Source organism: Notamacropus eugenii, chromosome 5, assembly GCF_028372415.1.
Source record: "Notamacropus eugenii isolate mMacEug1 chromosome 5, mMacEug1.pri_v2, whole genome shotgun sequence".
Classification (NCBI taxonomy): Eukaryota; Metazoa; Chordata; class Mammalia; order Diprotodontia; family Macropodidae; genus Notamacropus; species Notamacropus eugenii.
Genome location: NC_092876.1, coordinates 368,392,223 through 368,411,524, shown reverse-complemented (window position 1 = coordinate 368,411,524; position 19,302 = coordinate 368,392,223). Strand labels below are relative to the sequence as shown.

General features: G+C 40.7%; 2 protein-coding genes and 1 non-coding gene across 4 annotated transcripts in view; 1 reads left to right on the top strand and 2 right to left on the bottom strand.

The window, feature by feature from the left end:
• ZBTB11 (zinc finger and BTB domain containing 11) overlaps positions 1–10,513 on the bottom strand; it is a 34,365-nt gene extending 23,852 nt beyond the window's left edge. Inside the window, exon 1 of the mRNA XM_072614141.1 lies at positions 5,108–10,513. Within this exon, the coding sequence (XP_072470242.1) occupies positions 5,108–5,417 (310 nt within the window). The 5' untranslated portion in view covers positions 5,418–10,513. The remainder of the gene's footprint in view (positions 1–5,107) is intronic.
• A 120-nt stretch (positions 10,514–10,633) lies between these two features.
• On the bottom strand, positions 10,634–17,509 carry RPL24 (ribosomal protein L24). Of its 2 annotated transcripts, none has more exons than XM_072614142.1 (7): positions 17,474–17,509; positions 15,748–15,920; positions 15,545–15,620; positions 14,619–14,729; positions 12,170–12,306; positions 11,543–11,606; positions 10,634–10,757 (listed from the first exon to the last, which is right to left on the bottom strand). In XM_072614142.1, the coding sequence occupies exons 1-7, from the start codon at positions 17,492–17,494 to the stop codon at positions 10,677–10,679; spliced, it is 663 nt and encodes a 220-aa protein (XP_072470243.1). In that variant the 5' UTR covers positions 17,495–17,509; the 3' UTR covers positions 10,634–10,676. The 2 variants fall into 2 exon arrangements, with proteins under 2 accessions (XP_072470243.1, XP_072470244.1); XM_072614143.1 differs by lacking the exon at positions 17,474–17,509 and adding an exon at positions 16,368–16,527.
• A 536-nt stretch (positions 17,510–18,045) lies between these two features.
• Positions 18,046–18,154, top strand: LOC140509320 (U6 spliceosomal RNA). Its single transcript, XR_011968651.1, has one exon. It is a non-coding gene; the product is annotated as a U6 spliceosomal RNA (small nuclear RNA).
• Positions 18,155–19,302: the final 1,148 nt, after the last annotated feature.

Here is a 19,302-nt window from a genome sequence, read left to right as displayed (position 1 = left end):
CACCCACATAGCATTTCTCCCCCATCCCCAATATATAACATGCTTATATAATACTATGCATTATCATAACGTAAGCTTAAGTCTTATCTTTCTAACAGACAATAATCGCTAAGAGGGCAATGACTGGGTTTCAAGAAAACTTTATAAACGTTTATTGAATAAGTAACAATTCCATCTTTCTGCATAGTGTATCAAGTGCCAGCCTTAGAGTCAGGAAGACCTATTTTCCTGAGTTCAAATCTAGCCTCAGATACTTACTTACTGGCTGTGTGACCCTTAGTAAGTCATTTAACCCTGTTTGCCTGTTTCCTCATCTGTAAAATGAGATGGAGAAGGAAATGGAAAACCACTTCAGTATCTTTGCCAAGAAACCCCAAATGGAGTCATGAAAAATGGACACAACTGAAAAACTACCGAACAGCACTTCCTTACTGGAGGATCCCACTTCTCAAGTGGATTCAAGCTAGATGTTACAAAAGGGATTCATGCTTCAGTGAAAGACTGTGCAAATGGGGTCACAGAGTCAGATGGGAAGGAAAAAAATGACTTACAACAAAGGACACTAAATGTTTAAGTTATTCTGTAAGTTAACTGCTCAACAAGTACCTATTAAGCACATTCTAAGTGCCTGGCTCAGTGATAAACTCTGGAGACACAAAGAAAGGTAGAAGACAGCTCAGGTGGTTAAGGAGCTCACAATCTAATTAGGGAGACAACATGCAAACAATTATGTATAATCAATATATATATATATCAGATCAATTGGAGATAATTAACCAAGGGAAGACCCTAGAATTCAAGAAGATCAGGAAAGGCTTCTGGTAGAAGGTGAGATTTTGGCTGTGATTTAAAGGAAAAAAGAGAAGCCAGGAGGTGGAGATGAGAGAGAAAATTCTAGGCATAGGCAACAGCTAGAGAAAACTCTTGGAACTGGGAGATGGCCCAGCTACTGGAGGGGGTATGATGTCTAAGAAGACTAGAAAGGTAAGGAGGGGGTGGGGAAGCAGGTTATGAATAGCTTTGAAAAATTTTATATTTGATCCTAGAAGTGACATGGAGCCACTGGAGTATATTGAAGAGGGGGCAGTGTGTGTGACATGGTCACAAACCTAAACTTTTGGAAGATCACTTTAACAGCTGAGAGGACGACCCAGAGTGGGAAGAGATTTGTATCAGGGAGACCAAGCAGCAGGTTATTGTAACAGTCCAGACATTACTTAGTCCTACAACACTGAGACCAAAAAAACTCAATTTAAACAACCTCTTAAAAAGGAAAGTATAAGGGACTAGAAATGAAGATGGCTAGAAAAAGAGATAGGTGGAAATGTACAACTTTATTATGCTGGAGTTTGCAGGGGAGTCTTGAAATGCCTGGAAAAGTGGGAGGTAAGGTGAGATGGCAATGAGAAGGGGCTGTCTAAGCAGATCTCATGGCAGGGGGCATGGAGAAGATGCAGAAAATACGATGAGAAAGTTTACAGGGCCCACAGGCAGAGGGTAGAGATCTTCAATTAACCTTGGTACCCTTACTAAACATTGTGGCATTTCTAAAGTCAAATGAAGGAGCCTTGAACTTGAACAAGCCTCTATCAAACTTGAAGGCAATGCCCCTGCAAGGTTCAAGTGTGCTCACTCTGGATGGGTGGGGAGCATACTTTAATGTTGTTCTCCCCACCCCCCCCTTTTAACGTTTCCTGGTAATACTATCTTTAAATACCCTGTAACTTATTTAATAATTTGTTGCTCTTTACAAGACATGGCTACAAAGAGAGAAAACTACATCTAGCATCATTTGGAGACATTAAACAAATTTAGTTAACTTCCACAATCAAATTTTATTCATTGCACATAAGCCTCAGAAAAGAATATATTTTAGTTTTAAGTTTAAAACTATTTCCTTGATCTTAATCCAATAACCACTGAGCAACGTGACTACACATTAGGAGCAGCTCAGCAGTGAAGTTCACTGGATTTGGAGTCAGGGAATTTGAGGTGGAATCTCAGCTTCTTACTGCTTTGGAAGACCTTGGATAAGTCACTCACTCAACCCTTCTGCCCTAAGTTCCACCCATGTAAAATTTGGGATTGGCCAAGGTGACCTCTAAGCAAAGATTACTGGATTTGGAGTCAGAGGTCCTTGGACCAAATTTCAGTTCTGCCATTTTTCACCTGTACAATCTCAGAAAAGTTATTTAATCTTCCTGACTCTCAGTTAACTGGATTGGGCTATTTACCTTCCTAGCTCTAAGTGTCTGGTCCTAAAATAAAAATAAATTTTCTCTCTCTATACACACACACACTCTCTCTCTCTCTCTCTCTCTCTCTCTCTCTCTCTCTCTCTCTCTCTCTCTCTCTCTCTCTCTCTCTCTCTCTTTATATATAAAAGAATAATCTTTAAAAACAGATTTAATCAGATTATGTTACCATTAGTCAGTGAATTATGAAGCATTGTTTAATTTGGTTGTTAGGGAGTTGTATGAGCCTTAAATTATAAATGATTTAAGATCTTTTATTGTACTAGCACTCAGAAATTTTTCATGCATATAATATTACTGAAGGATATTTCTCTAAAGTATTTAATATATATTTCTACACATATATTTCTTTTTTAAGTAATCTTTAAATTAAAAAAAATTTTTTTTTGAGTTTTCCACATTCACTTTTATAAGATTTTGAGTTCTAAATTTTCCCCCTTTCCTCTACTCCCCAAAACAGCATGTAATCTGATACAGGCTATATATGTATAATCATATTAAACATATTTCCACATTAGTCACATGAAAGAAGAATCAGAACAAAAGAGAAAAACCACAAGAAAGAAAAAAGAGAAAACAGTATGCTTCGATATGTATTCAGACTCCATAATTCTTTCTCTGGATGTGGACAGCATTTTCCATTATGAGTCTTTTAGAATTGTCTTAGATCATTGCATTGCAAAGAAGAGCTAAGTCTATCAAAACTGGTCATCCCACAATGTGGCTGTTACTATGTACAATACATATATATTTCTAAAGCAACTGCCCATATGCAAACATGGTGAGTCAGAAAACTCTGGTAAATCAGTGCTACTGATGCATGTTAATTTATAAATAGGATGATAAAATACAAGTTTTAGTCACTGGCAAAGCTTATGATATTGAAATCTAAATTTAAGTTTTAAAAAATTCCACATCATAATTAGTAAATATCTACCCACAGGACTTTAGAGCAGGTACTTTTTTTATGTTGTCTTGTTATTCCCAGAACCTACCACAGTGCTTTGCACATAGCAAGTGCTTAATTAATGCTTGTCAAATCAAATTGTTTCACTTTTACTCCAAAAAACGAAATGACATTTACATGTAACAGATTGATATTTTGTATCTGCTATGAGCAAATTAGCTCTTGTTTAGAACTTTGGTATGTACTCAAACACTTCACTTCAACTTTCTTCAGGGAGCTCCTGGGGGGCAACTGTTTTGTTTTTGTCTTTGTATACATTGTGCCAACCCACAGAAGGTAATTAATAACTGCTTGTTGACTACTCTACTCCACTACACTAAATGCCCCCTCAGTTAAATTTTTCTTAAATACTTAAAATTCAATTGAAATTAGGATTCTGTATTTAAAACCCTATTTTCAATTTGATCTTTGTTTACATTAAATTGATTTGATTTAAATTTGATTACATTTAAAAATTTGGCACAGATTTTAAACCAATAATAACAGTAATAATAGCTACAATTTATACAGTGCTCATTCTGTGCCAGATGCGTGCTATTTTTTTTTTTTTTTACAAATGTCATGTAATTATTTTTCATCTTATTTGAACCTCACAATAATCCTTTCAGGTAGATACTATTATTACCCCCATTTTAGAGTTGAGGAAACCCAGGCAAACAAAGAATAAGTGACTTGTCCAGGGTCACATGACTAGAGTCTGTGCCTCATTTGAACTAAGGTCTTCCTGACTCCAGGCCTAGCACACAAAGCAATCTCTGTATGAAAAATTTAGGTCACAATTCTTCCCCATTATCCCCTAGTTTTGTTTCTTTGGAAAATCCAATCTAAGACATTTGTAAGACTTATAAAGATCAGTTTTGAAGCAAAGCTCTTTCTTACTCTCTCAGTCTTTTTCTATAAAAAAATATAAAAATCAAAACCAAAAGCAAAGGAAAAAACTACCTCTCAGTGCTATAAATACATAAGTATATCACTGTACTGAAGCAACTGTCTACTATACAACATTCCCATAAAAGGGATTTTTTTTTAAGAAACAGGTTTAGGGGACTAATAAGACATATTCTGAAAGTTTGTAATAAAAACTCTTTTTAGAAGAAAAGGCAACTAAGTAGCACAATGGATAAAGAAGCTTTGGATTCAAGTCAGGAAGATCTCAGTTCCGATACAGTCTCTGACACTAATTCTGTGACCTTTCTTTGAAAGGCGCTTAAGTTCTCTGTGCCTCAGTTTCCTCAGCTGTAAAATAGGGATAAAAACAGCACCTACATTCCGGGGTTGTTGTGAAGATCCAATGAGATAACATTTATAAAACGCTTGGCGAAGTGCCGGGCACACAGTAAGCGCTATGTAACAATTTTTATTAGCTGTCATTGTAAATGTTCTGGGGCAGGATTTGAAGTCAGGCCATCCTGACTCCAAATCCAGCGCACTAGCCCCTTCCTCGATTCTGTTAACCACAGCCTCTTGGAGACTAAGATCGCAAGCTGTGACCCCAGAGTTCCCACGTGGAGAAGGGAGCAGGGCGCGCCGCGGCAGGACCCCGGGCCTGGTTTGCGCCTGCTCCGTCGGCTCCACCTCAGCCTTGACGCCTCCTTCCTTCCCTCCTTCTCTCGGACTCTGGAGGGGCGGGGCCGGGGAAGAGTCACGACGGCCGCTGGCCCCGCCCTCCTCCGCCCTGGCCCGGCCTCCCGGGGAAGCCCCTTGGCCCCACCCTGGGCCAGAGCCCGCCCTCCTCCTTCCTTCCTGTGGGATGTGCCCGCTTGCTTCGAGTCCCCCACCCGCCGGCCGGCGCTGTCAGGTCGCGGAGGCCTCGGGGACCCCGAGACGCCGGTGGACGCGGGGGAGGGACCTTCCCTCTTCCCCTTCCTCCCCCCCGCGTCCTCACCTCGCCACCAATAGTTCTTGGACAGGTCATGCCACGTCTGGTGCCGGGTGTGGTGGGTGCCGTCGGGCCCCAGGTGCGCCGCCTCGATGAGCCCCCGACGCCTCTCGGGCTGCAGTACCACCTCGAGCTCGGCGAAGCGCTGGCGATGGCGTTGCCGCCGCTGGTAGTAGAGGGTTCCGCCGCGCACCACGTAGCAGGCGGCTGCCTTGCGGATCTTGCGCTTGGCGTTGCCCTCGGTGCCCGGCGCGTACGGCTCCCGCTCGTTCGTCAGGTAGCGTAGGATGGCCCGGTAGCTCTCCTCGCTCGACATCCCGGACAACTCGGTCACCTGACCTCTATCTCGGTCCCTGACCTGTGACACCAGCCCTGGGGAAGGCTGATCTTCCTGTCCGGCCACCCCTCCGACGGCGCCCGAGGAAAAGGGGTGGGGGTGGGGGGCGGTGACCGGAGGGTTTGTAACCAGGGGGAACTGCACTTCCCCAGCGCGCGGGATCCGCTTGTGGCAGACAAAATGGCTGCTGCACCACCGGAAGTGACGTAGGCTAAGAGGACGGCGTTAGCCCTCGGGTGGTGCGTATTCTACCTGAAGAGACACGAATAGACTTCGAGGGGCCTGGCCGTCATGTTGGAAATGGGCAGGCTAGGACCGGTAGTGCTTCTGATTGGCCATCGTAAGTCCTGGCACTTACCCTTTTGATTTTCCTCTCTTTTTCTGTGCCTGTTGTGCCGGGAGTAATCAGAAACGCTCAGTTTTTAAGGAACCGCGAGGTAAAGAACAGATAAAGTAGATATGCTTCTTTACTCTTCATCTTTTCGCCCACCTATCACAGAATTAAGGAGTCTTACTCCTCCCCCTCCTTCCCGAGGTGGGAGAGTCCACGGGAATCTTGTCATATTTTTTTCTATGTACTGATTGGTTTTGCTGATTATTTTGTCTTCACCCTCTTTTTTTCTTTTGTTAAAAGTATTTGTTGAAACGAAAAAAATTGCTTAAAAAAAGTCAGATGTAAGGAGTTTCCGTTCTAGTGAGGGAGACCTACTCACTGTCCAATTTGTGACACTTTAAAAGGGATGGCGCTCACAGGGGAGAGAGAGGGAAAACAAAAGATAAAAAGCGATTAAAAAAAAAAAGAAGGGACTTTAGACCCTATATTCAAAATCCCTTTGCTGTCAGCCATATCATATAGAATAGACTTAATAGTCGGTCTTTTAATCAGCTTTTGAGTAGAGGTTCTCAAAGCCCGTGTCTTTTTATGCATACTGCATATGTAGGTATATCTGTGTATAGTTGGTTTCCTTTTTAACCCTATGTATTTTATTTTATGCATTTAAAAACATCCCGAGACAGGTTCTCCAGACTGCTAGAAGCATCCATGACACACAGGAAAAGATTAAGGAACCCAGCACAAATTACCAGGACACACATTTCCCCAGTATTTAGCAGTTTATATTTGTTCTTAAAATCCCTCCCCCACCCACTTGTTAATTGTTTGGGGTTCTGACCTATAATGTTATTGATGGGGAGAACCATCAGTACAGGGAAGCCCTTGTAATTGTTCTGACACCTACCCTGGGGAAGATTTTGTCATTTATATCTTAGAAAGTTGACTGGCCACTGAGAGGTTGGGTTATTTTTCTCAAGGTCACTGAGTCTGTGTCAGTGGTAGGTCTTGAAATAATTAACTGAAGCCAAGTCTCCTAAGGCCAGCTCACTACCCTGATCTGCTCTCTTAACAAGAATTTCTGATCCTGAAAATACTGCATGTGCATAAAGTGATAATATTTTAAAGTGTTGAGCACAGTTTGTGGCCATAGGCACGATATAAATATTATTATCCTAAAAAACCTCTTGAATTCCAGTTCACATGATTAAGAGTCTTTGCTCAGCTTTTACCTAATCTGATCTTAAAGAAACAAAATCCTATCCTTTCTTTTGTCCTAGGAAAGAAAGGAAAGTAATTGAACGCCTCCCTCTCCATTACAATTTAATCTGGTTTCTTCTTAGTCTCTTTTACATCTGAATTACATGTACTTTCTAGGTACTAAAATCTGAGATGCCATTAAAAAAGCCATCTGTGCCAGTTAGGTGGATAGAGGACTGGGATTGGAGTCAGGAAGATTTGACTTCCACTCCGACCTCAGACTGTTACTACCTATGTGACACTGAGCAAATCACCTAACTCTATCTCAGTTTCCTCCTCTGTAAAATGAGCTGGAGAAGGAAATGGCAGAGCTCTCCAGTATCTGTCAAGAAAACCTCAAATGGAGTCCCAAGAATGTGACTGTAACAACAATCCACTGTTAAAAAGTTTACATTGTAACAAGACAAGACTATCCAAAGGCTAATTTGTGGCCACGGTGAGAGACTTTGATACTTAAAGTTACAGAGATGAGATGTGAAACCAAAGGGAGTAAATTGACACACTAGGAAAAATTAGTTGATTTGATCATGGTTCCCAAAATTGTAAAGGGGAAGGATAGGAAAGAAAGTAAAGGCTATGTGAGTCTAGAGGAGGACACTTGAAGGGAGTCAAGTGAAGGAAGGTGGTTGGGGCATTCCTGAAATAATGCTGGGTAAGAGAACTACCAATTAGGAGAGCCAGGTCCCAGGTAGTTCCTCTAAGAAGAGGTGAGGCCACGTGTAGCCTTCAGGGTCCTTGGGTGCACCCTTTTGACTGAGTCCAAGTTTTACAGAAATCTTTTTATTAAGGGTATTTGTTTGGTGAAGTCTGAATTCAAGGGCCACACTTGAAGACCTAGAGGGCCATGAGGCCCTGAGGCCACAGGTTCCCCACCTCTGGTGCTAGAGAAAGTGGCTGCGGTTGCCCACATAGCATTGGACAATAATACTTCCAATTGGAAAACACTTTAGGAAGAACCCTTATGGAGGTTTGGATAGTCTTGGGAAGATTAAAAAGTCCACCTCATAGGTTTAGTAGTTATTATCTGGTTGTCATTTAACCCTTTCTGTGCTTCAGTTTTCTCATCTAGAAAATGAGGCGGGGGAGGATGGACTTGATGAGTCTCTAAGGTCCCTTCTGGCTCCAAATCTATGATCCCTATGTTTGACTTTTCACTTCTATCTCTGCTTTCCTTTGCAAAACCCTACTCTTCATCCACACCTGACTTCTAGTCCCTTGATTCCTCAATTTTCTCCCAGGCCACCCCCGCCCCTGCACTTGCCATTCTTTTCCTGATCTTGACTCCTTGGTAAACCAATTCAACACTACACCTTCTCATCTCTTCAATTCCTAGGCCTCTTATTTCACCGAGTCCTGCCAAAATCTCTGCCTAGGATCATGCCCACCATTCATCCTTGCTCCTAAATATGTGCTGTTGAATACAGGTGGAGCAGCCGTTCTGACTGGGTCCACTACAGATCTGTTACTCAATCTCAACTGGGCCCTCACTGTAAAGGGGCCATCTGTAGTCATTCTGATGAATATGTGGTCACTGGATCCAAATGGCTCCAGAACAGAAGTGAGGCTGGTGATCTTGCTTACTCAAAATAGTCAAGTGCAAGTCATATCGTTTCTCTAGTGGCATGTCTTCTTCAGCAACTTAGGATGTACACAACTTCCCCATATATGCACTTCCGTTCAGTGACCCTGGCTCCTGGCTAAATAAACAAGATTTTTGTTTCTTGGCATTTTCTCCAGCCATCCACTCACTCTCAATTTTCCCTACTGACTTCCTTTAAATTCCAACTAAAATCTCATCTTTTACAGGAACACTTTTCCAATCTCTTAATTCTTGTATATAACTGGCTTTGCACATTTGTATATCTCCCCCATTAAGTTGTAAGCTCCTGGAAAATTAGTTCCTGCTTGGACTGAAAAACAGGTGACAAGGTGATCTAGACTTTTTAGACTAGTCTAAATTTCAAGACAAGCTAAATCAGTCTCTCCGACTGGTTTTAACGTGGCTCACTCTATTTTCCTTATCTATGCTTTTGCATAAAACCTACAGTATATTCTCACCTGCTGTCAACAATCAAGTTTCCTTAAAGCAAAAAGTGCTCTTTTTCTACATTATCAGTTCCTAGTGCCATGTATTTTTGTACACAGCCCCCTAGATTGGAGAAGCAAGACTGCTCATTTCCTTTTTATCCCCAGGACCTCTGGGAAAGTTTTAAAAAATGCTAGTTGATTGACATACTGACTTGGTCAAATAACCAGAATTGGATCCTAGAATTAGTTTTAGAATGCTAATGTAAAATAACTTAACTCATTAAAGAAGCTCACTAAATAGGGGAGAAATATGCACCCACATGCATATTTTCCAAGAGCAAAATGTCACAAAGATTTGCAAGTTACAGTGATTATTTCTGGGAAGAACACCTTTGAAACCACTATAGAATTAAGTACTCAGCTGACACAAATCTGAACAAATGTGTGATGTTTCTTTGACAAAACCACAATACTTTATTCTACTGTGTCAGAAGTAAAATACTATAAAAATCCTAAAATTAAAAAAATTGTTACCTAAGAATGTTAGAAGAACTTGATTACATTTAATAATAATTGATCAAGGAAACAGCCAAACAAATTATGGCACATGAATATTTCTGTGTTAATGACAGTGAATGCAGAAGACTGATGCAAAGCTGTCTGGGAGAAGGGAAAGGATAGTGGGTGAAATGTAGGCAATGTGGAAAGATAACATATACATATTATTTAAAATAGCTCTCTTTCTGGTGGCAAAGAACTGGAAATGGGATCCCTATCAGTTGGGGAATGGCTGAATAGGTTGTGATGGAATACTACTGTGCTATAAGAAATGATGAGCTCAATGTTCTTAGAAAAACATGCACAAGATAATGAAAAGCAAAATTGTTTTAAGCATTACTTTGAGTTATTTTTACTATTATAAATAAATGGTTAGTACTATATATAAATTAGTAAATTATTATGGAAGACACTATCTGCATCCAGAGGAAGAACTGATAAATAGAAAAATGAAAAGAATAATTTTACATATATAACCATGTGTTTAATGGTAGCCAGGAAGAAATGATAAATAGAAGAGTGAACAGAATTTCCCATGTAACTATTTGTGTTTAATGGTAGCCATCTCTAGACTGGGGAATGGAGAGGTACTGTGATTTTAATTTTGTACTTTAGATTTCACTTTCATGTGGGATCTTTTTTATTGTACCATTATGGAAATGGATGTTTTTATTCCATAATTAAAAAATAAAAATTGTTCTTTTCCTTTTTTTTTTTTTAATTTTAACATTGGCAGGTCTCGTAAGTGAAGTAAGAATCTAGCAATCTGCATGAATCAGCAAAATTACCTAATTTTATGGCTTTTATGTCATGAAAATAATACTGGAAATTCAACTTGATAAGAGTTAAGCAATGATCCTCCTCAAAAACTTTCACAATTTAAGGGCAATTCCATCATTTCCTTAGAACAGCTTGATTTTTAATTAAAACTGAAAGTATGCTTCGTAAGCTATCATTAACATTAAGCCACATCTTCATAGTTGAGGCAAAATTCACAAACCACTTGAAAGTCAACACAGTTGCTTTAAATTTTATTTTACTTAATCCAATTTAGTAGACAATTAACGTTTTCCACCAACTCGTGGTGCAGAAACTTTCACAGGCTTCACAATTTTTTGTTTAGGTGCTGCCTTTGTAGGAGCCTATGAAAAAGAAATGAATTAATGTTACATGATTCCAATTTTCCTACACATTGTTCAATACTTTAACATCTCAAATCAGGCACAAAAATAAAACAGCCAGCAACCTCATTCCTTCCCTTCCCTCTTCTTCAAACTGCTGTGTAGCCCCTTCGCAGATCTGGTCCTGAATCTAGTATTGGTATATACCTTGCTTAAGATTCTCTACAGTAGTTCTTAGGTAAACCTAGGTTAGCTTTGGGGTACGTTGATAAGGATAGGTGACTGGACCTGTTATTTCATTGGTAATAATAATGGCTAATATTTACATAGTGTTTACTAAGTGCAGGGCACTATGCCTACAAATACTTTACAAAAATTACCTCATCTGATTGTCACAACAACCATGAGAGACAGGTGCTGTTATTATCATTTTACTGAGGAAGACACTGAGGCACAGAGGTTAAGTGACTTGCCCAAGGTCACACAGCTATTAAGTGTCTCAGACTGGATCTGAACTTGGGGTTTCCTGACTCCAGGTCTAGACTCCATCCAAAGTAGGTTAGCATCTTCTCTGCAACTGAAACTAGGAAACAAAAGAAGCTGCTTATTTGTGACTGGAGATGATCTTGTTTATATACTTCTAATGTTCAAATGAGATCACTTCCAGTTTACCCGAAACAACCTCCATCTTCAATAGTCCCAACCACAAGTCACCCAACTTCTGCTTGAATTACTTTTTCCCATACTGCAGTGATTTAATATTCAAGGTAAATGTACTTCAGGAACCAGAGTATGACAATGATTACCTTAGCAGCAGATGCAGCTGTCTTCTTAGTTGCTTGCTTCGCTTTTTTGGCTTCCTTGGCAGCCCTGGAAAGTAAAAATTACCTTAAGCAGAAATACAAAATTGAAAAAGTGGAACCAGGCATTAGCAGCAAAACAGAAAACAGTTACCATTCATAACCATCTTCCCACTCTAAAGAACATCACTATTTCCAACATGAATCTGGGAATATTCATATGTCCCCAGAGCAAAGCACTCTTGGAGGGGTGGGGTTAGCAGTGTGGAATACACACTCAAAGAGTTGTCACTAAAACTCCAATTCAATAGATCATTCATACCTTAAAGCTACACAACCAATACACTTTCATTCAACTTCAATGTATGAAAACATATCACTAATCTTGAAGTTAGCAGAGCAGCAAATATTTTAAAAACTGTTTATTCACCATCCCATAACCAGTTTGTGATAACAACAAAATAACCTGACCTGCAGCCTATTTAAGAGAGCAAATTTTCATACACCACACAAAGGCCATAATGGCTATATACATCTTTTTAGGTATTAACTTTTGACATTACATACTTTACAGAAAAACTAATGAAGATAAGTGTGACCATTAACACTACAAACTAGTAAGTGATTCCTTACCTGATGGCCTGTTCTCTTTGGGCCTTCCGAACTTCAGGTTTTTGGTTCCTCTTGGCCATTATATCAGCAAGAGAAGCCCCAGTGATGGCCCTCTGGAATTTAACAGCCCGGCGAGTTCTTTTCTTTTGAATCTCTTCCTGAAGAAAATTAATAGCATTTCATTAACTAGGGAGTCTGAAGAAGAGGAATCATTAGAGCATTGACTTAGAAACAATCTAGTACAACTTCCCTCATTTTATAGATAAGGTCCAGAGAGGTAGAACAGCTTACCTGTTCTATATGGTTACTAATAGTCAAGTCAGGAACTGATCCCAATTTCTCACCAAATTCAGTGTTCTTTCTACTAATATATTTGACACAAATGCTGGCAAAAATGTGCCCCTTTTATTATTCCAAGGGTAGGAAGGCAAAACAATGCTTGTATTCAGTAAAAGAATTCCATTTCGAATATTCAGTTGCAAATGCCCCTTTCATTTGTCTACTCTGGCCATTTTTACTGCCTTTTAAAAGTTAGAAGATCCAAGTGCCCAGTTTTAATTTTACCTAGCCTTTCAGGACAAGCAATAGGAAATATTGATTCACTAAAACCTAACACCAAAAAACCAAAGTGAAATACACACACAAGACACCTGACAATACTCCCATACATTCTACATTCCTACTTTCTGTCAAAAGGCATCACTAATACTTCAGCAAGGTTCAAAGCGTCAGACACCCCCTTACCCCTCCCTTAATTACATACATCTAAATCAACTGCCAAGACCTGCCAATTCTACCTCCAGATCATCTCACCAATGTATTCTCCATCATCTCCATTTTCAAGCCTGCTGCTCTAATTCAAGCTCCACCAATGTTTTTTAATTGGTCTTTGGGCCTACACAGTCCATCTTACACTTTACTGCCAAAGCAATACTCCTAAAAACACATATCTGACCATGAAATTCTCTTGCTAAAAAGTTTTCAGTGAACTACACTACACAATGTGGCTGCCCTTCACTCATTACATACTTCACTCTACCAAAGAACCTTACATTCTAGTCAAACTGGCCTACTTCCTACTCTTTACACATGACGACCTCTATGTCTAGCATCTGATGTCTTCCTGACCTAAGCATATCAGAAGCTCTAGCTTATTTCAAACCTCAGCTTCTTCCACCTCCTAAACGAGGTCATTCAGCAGGTTTACCTGAAGTGCTAGGTATTCTTCTGCCCCAAATTCTTGTATTTACTTATATTTGCGCATGTTTTCCAGATCACTTGATATCAGATAATAAAGGAAGGTTGAGGGGAAGAGGTCATAAACAATTCGGGGGCTCAGAGGAAATAAGCATTTCCTAAGTACCTACTATGTGCCCAGCACTGTGCTAATCACTTATTATCTCACTGATTTTCACAACAACTCTGTGAGGTAGGAGCTATTATCCTTATTTTACACTTGAGGAAACTGAGGTTGACTTATGAGTTGCAGCATCACAAAAGTGAAGAATCTGATGCTGGAACTGACCTCAGGTTTTGATTCTGGGTCCAGGCTCTAGCCACATCTATCCTAGATCCTTCTTGGGTTGGCTAATATATTAGAGAGAAGTGTATATGTAAAAAAAATTGGAATCAGAAGGCCTGGATCATATCTACCTTTTTTTCCTTTGGCTACTAATTGTGACCCTGGAAAAGTCTCAGCTTTAATGAAAAGTTTCATTAATAAAACAAGGAGGTTAGACTAGGGTAAACTATGCACTATGATCCAACATGGTTCAAATGGCTATATAGAAAGTTGCATGTAAATGTAAACTGTTATTACTAGGTTACTAACGTTTGTTTTATTCCCAATGGCACATCCTTTGAAAAGACTTGATTCTTTAACTCTGTCGTACTCTCACATCTCATTTCCAAATTTTAGAGCCTCAAACTTTCAAAGTGCATACTATTTATGTGATTTAACCAACTGCTATGAGATTCTCTCTTACTATGACTCTCAACAGAATACCTTAGAGTATTCCAGAATTAAAACACAAGCAACTTTCAATTACATCAATATCAAATGTAACCATGTTAGAAATATCACTGAAAGAGGAAGACCAATCCAGTTATCACTGGAAAAATTCTTATAAACTAAACTATTAAAATCATTATTCTATTACCAAGGAAAACAGAATGACACAATTAGGGCTCTCCTTTAAGTTTACTTTTTAAAAAACACTTTAGCAATTTATTGATCTATTCTATTTCCATCATAATACCAGTCATGAAAGGTAAGTTGTAGTCCAGAAGGATGACTTGTTGAATCAAAGTCCTCCTTATGAGACATACTATCTGTATCCCTAAGTTGCTTAACCTTTCAGCATCTTAGGCGAATAAGATGCAACATTAATCATCTACTTTTCTGGACAAAGCTCCCCACAAGTTAAAGATAAAAAAAGGTCCGCCAAAATACCAAACACGTTTTACTAACCGACTGTCCCTTCTTGTGTTTTCTTCTATATAGAACAGTCCAGTTGATTTGCCTGGGGTTCCTCTTTGAAAGGAATGCAGACTCGCATTTTGCATTCAAAAACTGGAAAACCTACAGTGAGAAAGTTTTTACAGGTTATCTAGTCATACAAAATCTTCAAACATCAGTTATTACATAGTGGAAAGAATTATTATCCTGTTAGGCAAATGGCCAATGGGAAAGACAACTCCAACTTGTAGGAAGCCAAAAGAAATTATCATAAACTACCAGAACGATAGGCAAAGGATAAAACGGTTTACTAACAACCCTGACCCTTACGTACAAACAAATTTACAGCAACTTTCTGTTACTAGAAAAGAACTGGAAACTAAGGGGAATACCAATCAGTCGACTGGGAGAATGACTAAATTATGGTACATGAACACAATGGATTATATTGTGGCCTATGGGGTGAAAAGGATGGGGCGGGGGGCTTCTGAAAAACTTGTGAGAACTAATACAAAGTGAAGTCAGCAAAACCAGAACTTATACAGTAACATTGTAAAAGCAAAAAAATCTTCACAAGGAGTAAAATGACCGGCCATTACAGGGCTATACTACTCAGCAGGGCTGGGGTAATGGATTCAAAATGATGAATGAGCCATTTTGGGGACGATGTGGAAATTTGTATAACGCGATTATTTCTTATTTATAGAAGTTTTGCTTTACTTCCAAACTGGGATCGGGATGAAAATGAATGCTTACTCGAAAAATAAAATGAGAATAGAAAGTGAGCCCGGAGTGCGGTCACCCCGCGCAAAAGTGAAATGGTGGCAGCCTCCCCCCAGGTCGCGCGTCGGGCGCTGCGTGTCTGCTCGCGGTGGGTCCGGGCCGCCAGGCGGCTCCGTCACGTCCCGGAGCCGGGGGCGGCCGTGAATGCATCTCACCTTCCCGTCCGTGCGGGCGTAGCGCCTTCCGTGACCCGGGTAGATCTTGTACCCACTGAAGCTACACAGCTCGACCCTGAAACGAAAACCACGGAGGTCAGTCACGGAGGCCGTCCCCAGCGAGGAAATGCCATACCCGCCAACACGGCGGCCTGGGAGGCCCGAGGATGGACGCGGATTGGGAAGCAAGCATCTTTACTTACTTCATGGCGGTAAGCGGTAAGAAGATGGCGAAGAGAAAGAGAGGACTGTGGGAAGGATTCTTATATACGCGGGCGGCCTCCTCCCCCTCTTCCGTCGCGTGCTCACGTTGCACGTCCCGAAACGACACCACTTCCGGTGGTGGGCTGAACTTTTGGGTCCCGACGCTGTAGGCCTTTTTCCAGGGGAAGCGACGGAAGAAAACAAGTACGGTTTTTAGTCTGTAATCTAGTACTTTTTGGTTGAATTATATCGCACAATTTAGCTCACGTTTATACTTTAGGGCTTGATATAAAACCGCCCTGTAAACTAAGCAGGACTATAACTCCCGTTTTATAGATGAAGAAACAGAGGCTCCGGGAAGGGTAACAACTTGCACATAGTTACGAAGCGGCAGCCATCTACTCGGAACTGCCCGCTGAAGAAGAGTTCTTTTCCGGTGACAACTGATGAGAACCCAGCTCCTTGCCTCTGTGCCCGAGTGGACAGGTCAGGCTGGGCCACGGAGTCACAGTGTGACCGTGAACTTGACAAAGTTCTGCAGCCGCACCACCAGAACTCTATAGTCGCCCATTCGGCACGTTTACGCCTGGGCTGCCCACGACCACCCATCCCCTCCCACCTCTCTGCACCGGCGTCGGTCTTCAGTTTACTCGGCTCTGGGGATGCAGGGAAAACCGGCACCCTCGGGTCCGAGAGCCAGCGGGGCGGGCTCTAGCTTGAGGTGAGCATGAAGGCGGCATCAGTGACTCCCTCCTAGTTGGGAAAGGCGCAGAAGGAGAACTGCACATGCGCAGAGCCCGGAGCTGTGGAGCCGACGCGGAGGCGAGAGCCCCGCACCTTCACTCTTCTCTGCCCCGCCTCCCTGGTCCCTGGAGCTTAGCCTTTCCCCTGCCTTCTGGGGGGAAAAATCACCTAGACTGCTGGGAGTGCCCGGGCTCCCGCGTCAGGCCACCAGGGCCCAGGGTCTGTTCCCTCGCTTGGCACCTTTGTACGCTTTGGGCGAGTCACTTTCTCTGAGCCTCAGGTGTTTTAAACTTTTGTTAAATCTTGTCTTTTTTAAAGTCATTTTTTGTCTCTCCCATTACTCCCTCTACAGGAAGGAGGAATGGAAAGCTCTCTTAAAAAAAAGCGCTTAATTAAGCAAAACACATTCCCACAGTGGCCACATCCAAAAATGTGAGCTGCTTTCTGTATATGTAAACAGGTTATGGACTAAGTCTGCCTGAAGCCCCGTAAAATCTCTTCTGTTGGCTCCTTTCCTAATGCCTATGAACAGGCAGATCTCCCTCATTTTTCCTTTCACAATCTAAACCCTTCCTTTTCATTCTTAACCTTCTCTTTACCCCATTCCACCCTTCAGCTGCTTGCAGTCTGGCTTCTGATCCACCGCTAGACTCAAAACTACCCTCTCCTAAATTACCAAAAACTCTAAATTAATAGGTCCAATGACCTTTTTTCAACCTGTATCCTCAAGTCATCAGATGGTACAGGGGTCTAGACTGCTGCTGAGCTAGGGGTCAGGAAGATGTGAATTCAGTTATAGCCTTGGACACTGTGTGACCTTGGGCAAGTCACTTAACTACTGTCTGCCTCAATTTCCTCAGCTGTAAAATGGGGATAATAATAGCACGTATTTCCTAAGTTTGTTGTAAGAATCAAATGGGATAATATTTGTAAAATTCCTGGCATATAATACGTGCTTGATAAATGCCTTTTCCCCTTCACCTTTTTTTCTATTTGCAGCATTTGTCACTGCTCTCCACTCTTCTTTCTGTTGCTTGACAATTTTCAGCCACATTTGACACTGTTGACTTTCCCTGGCTGTTGGGTTTTAATGAAATTGTTCTCTCTAATCTATCGGATCCTACTAATTTTCTTTTGCAGAGTCACCATTTCCTACCCGTTCCCTGACTACTTCTTAAGGATACCTGTTCACTCAATGGGCATTAACTTCCCTCTGTGAGCACCCAAAAAGACCATCCCAAGAAGGCCAATATCTCCCATTGCATCCTGGGCTGTCTCCAGTCATCCTGATGAATATCTGGTCACTGAACCCATATGGCTCAGGAGGAAAAAGTGAGGTTGGTGACCTTGCACAGCCCTCCCTCACTCAAAACAAAGTCAAGTGCAAGTCATGTCGTCATTTCTCTGATGTCATGGTCTTGTTGAAAAACAAAGGATGAATACAACAATTATGATGCATCCTGTAGCCCAAAGTGTACTAAAAACCTCACGCTTTTTAAATGAATTACTCTCCAGCCACACGTCTCCCAGACCTTATATTTGTGAAATTATTAGTGCTCACTTCAGTAGCACAATACACTAAAACTGGAATAATACAGAGAAGATTAGCAATGGCCCCTGTGCAAGCATGACATGCAAATTCAGGAAGTGTTCCATATTTTTTTATATGTAGAACCTATATCAGATTACATGTCTTGGGGAGGGGGGAAGGAAGAAAGGGGGAGAAAACTTTAAATTCAAAATCTTATGAAAGCAAATGTTGAAAACTAAAAATAAATTAATTATTCAAAAAAGAAATTGATTTGTTAAACCCAAGTGCAAGACTTCAAATTTATTCCTTTTGAATTTCCTCCTACAAGACTCAGCCCACTGTTGAAGTACCTCAAGATCTTTTAGAATCCAACTCTGTCATCTAACTTGTTAGCTAATCCTCTCATTTTGTGCCACTGTTATAAATTTGATGAACATCCCACCTATACTTTTATCTGTATCATTGATAATAATGTTAAACACCAAAAAGACAAGTATATAGATCCCTGGGAGTACACTATATACCTTCTTTCAAGTCGATATAGAGTAAATTAATGATTACTCTGGGTTTGGCCATTTAACCAATCAATTAATAGACATTAAGTGCCTACTATGTGTCAGGCACTGTACTAAGCTGTGGGGATACAAAAAGAGGCAAAAGACAATCCTTGCTCTCAGGGAGTTTATGATCTAAATTTACCAACCTATACTATTATTATTTAGCCTATATCTCTCATCCAGAAAAATGGAAAGACTTTGTCAATTCCCCCAAAATATCTTAGACTTAGATTTTTGACAATGGCAAGAATGGTATTTCAGACTTCTAGTGGTGGCAGCAAAAGTGGGATATCTTGCCCCTAGTAAGTCAAATTAGTTATTACCTATTATCTTTGTGTTTCATTCCCCACCCTATCCCCACACGCATGCTTATGTCAGGGCAGGACTGAAACAGAAGCAATGGCATAGGGTGGTTACACACATTGTATTTGTAGATATAAATGTATGCAAAAACCATATAACCAGATGAAACAGTGGGACTTTGGGGTCTTAGAGTGAAAGATTACAGTTAGTTGGTCACATAAATTTTGATCATCACCTCAATTAGACCAGTTCATGAAATTTTTTCTGTTGATATTAATTTATATGTTTTTGTCATTCTGTACTTTATAAACACAATCGCACAAGCACCTCTGTATAAAATGAACAGAAAAAAAGATTTGTTCATGGAACCATAAATCTCTGTAATGTACAGCTTACAGTTTTAAAAAGAATATAATAGA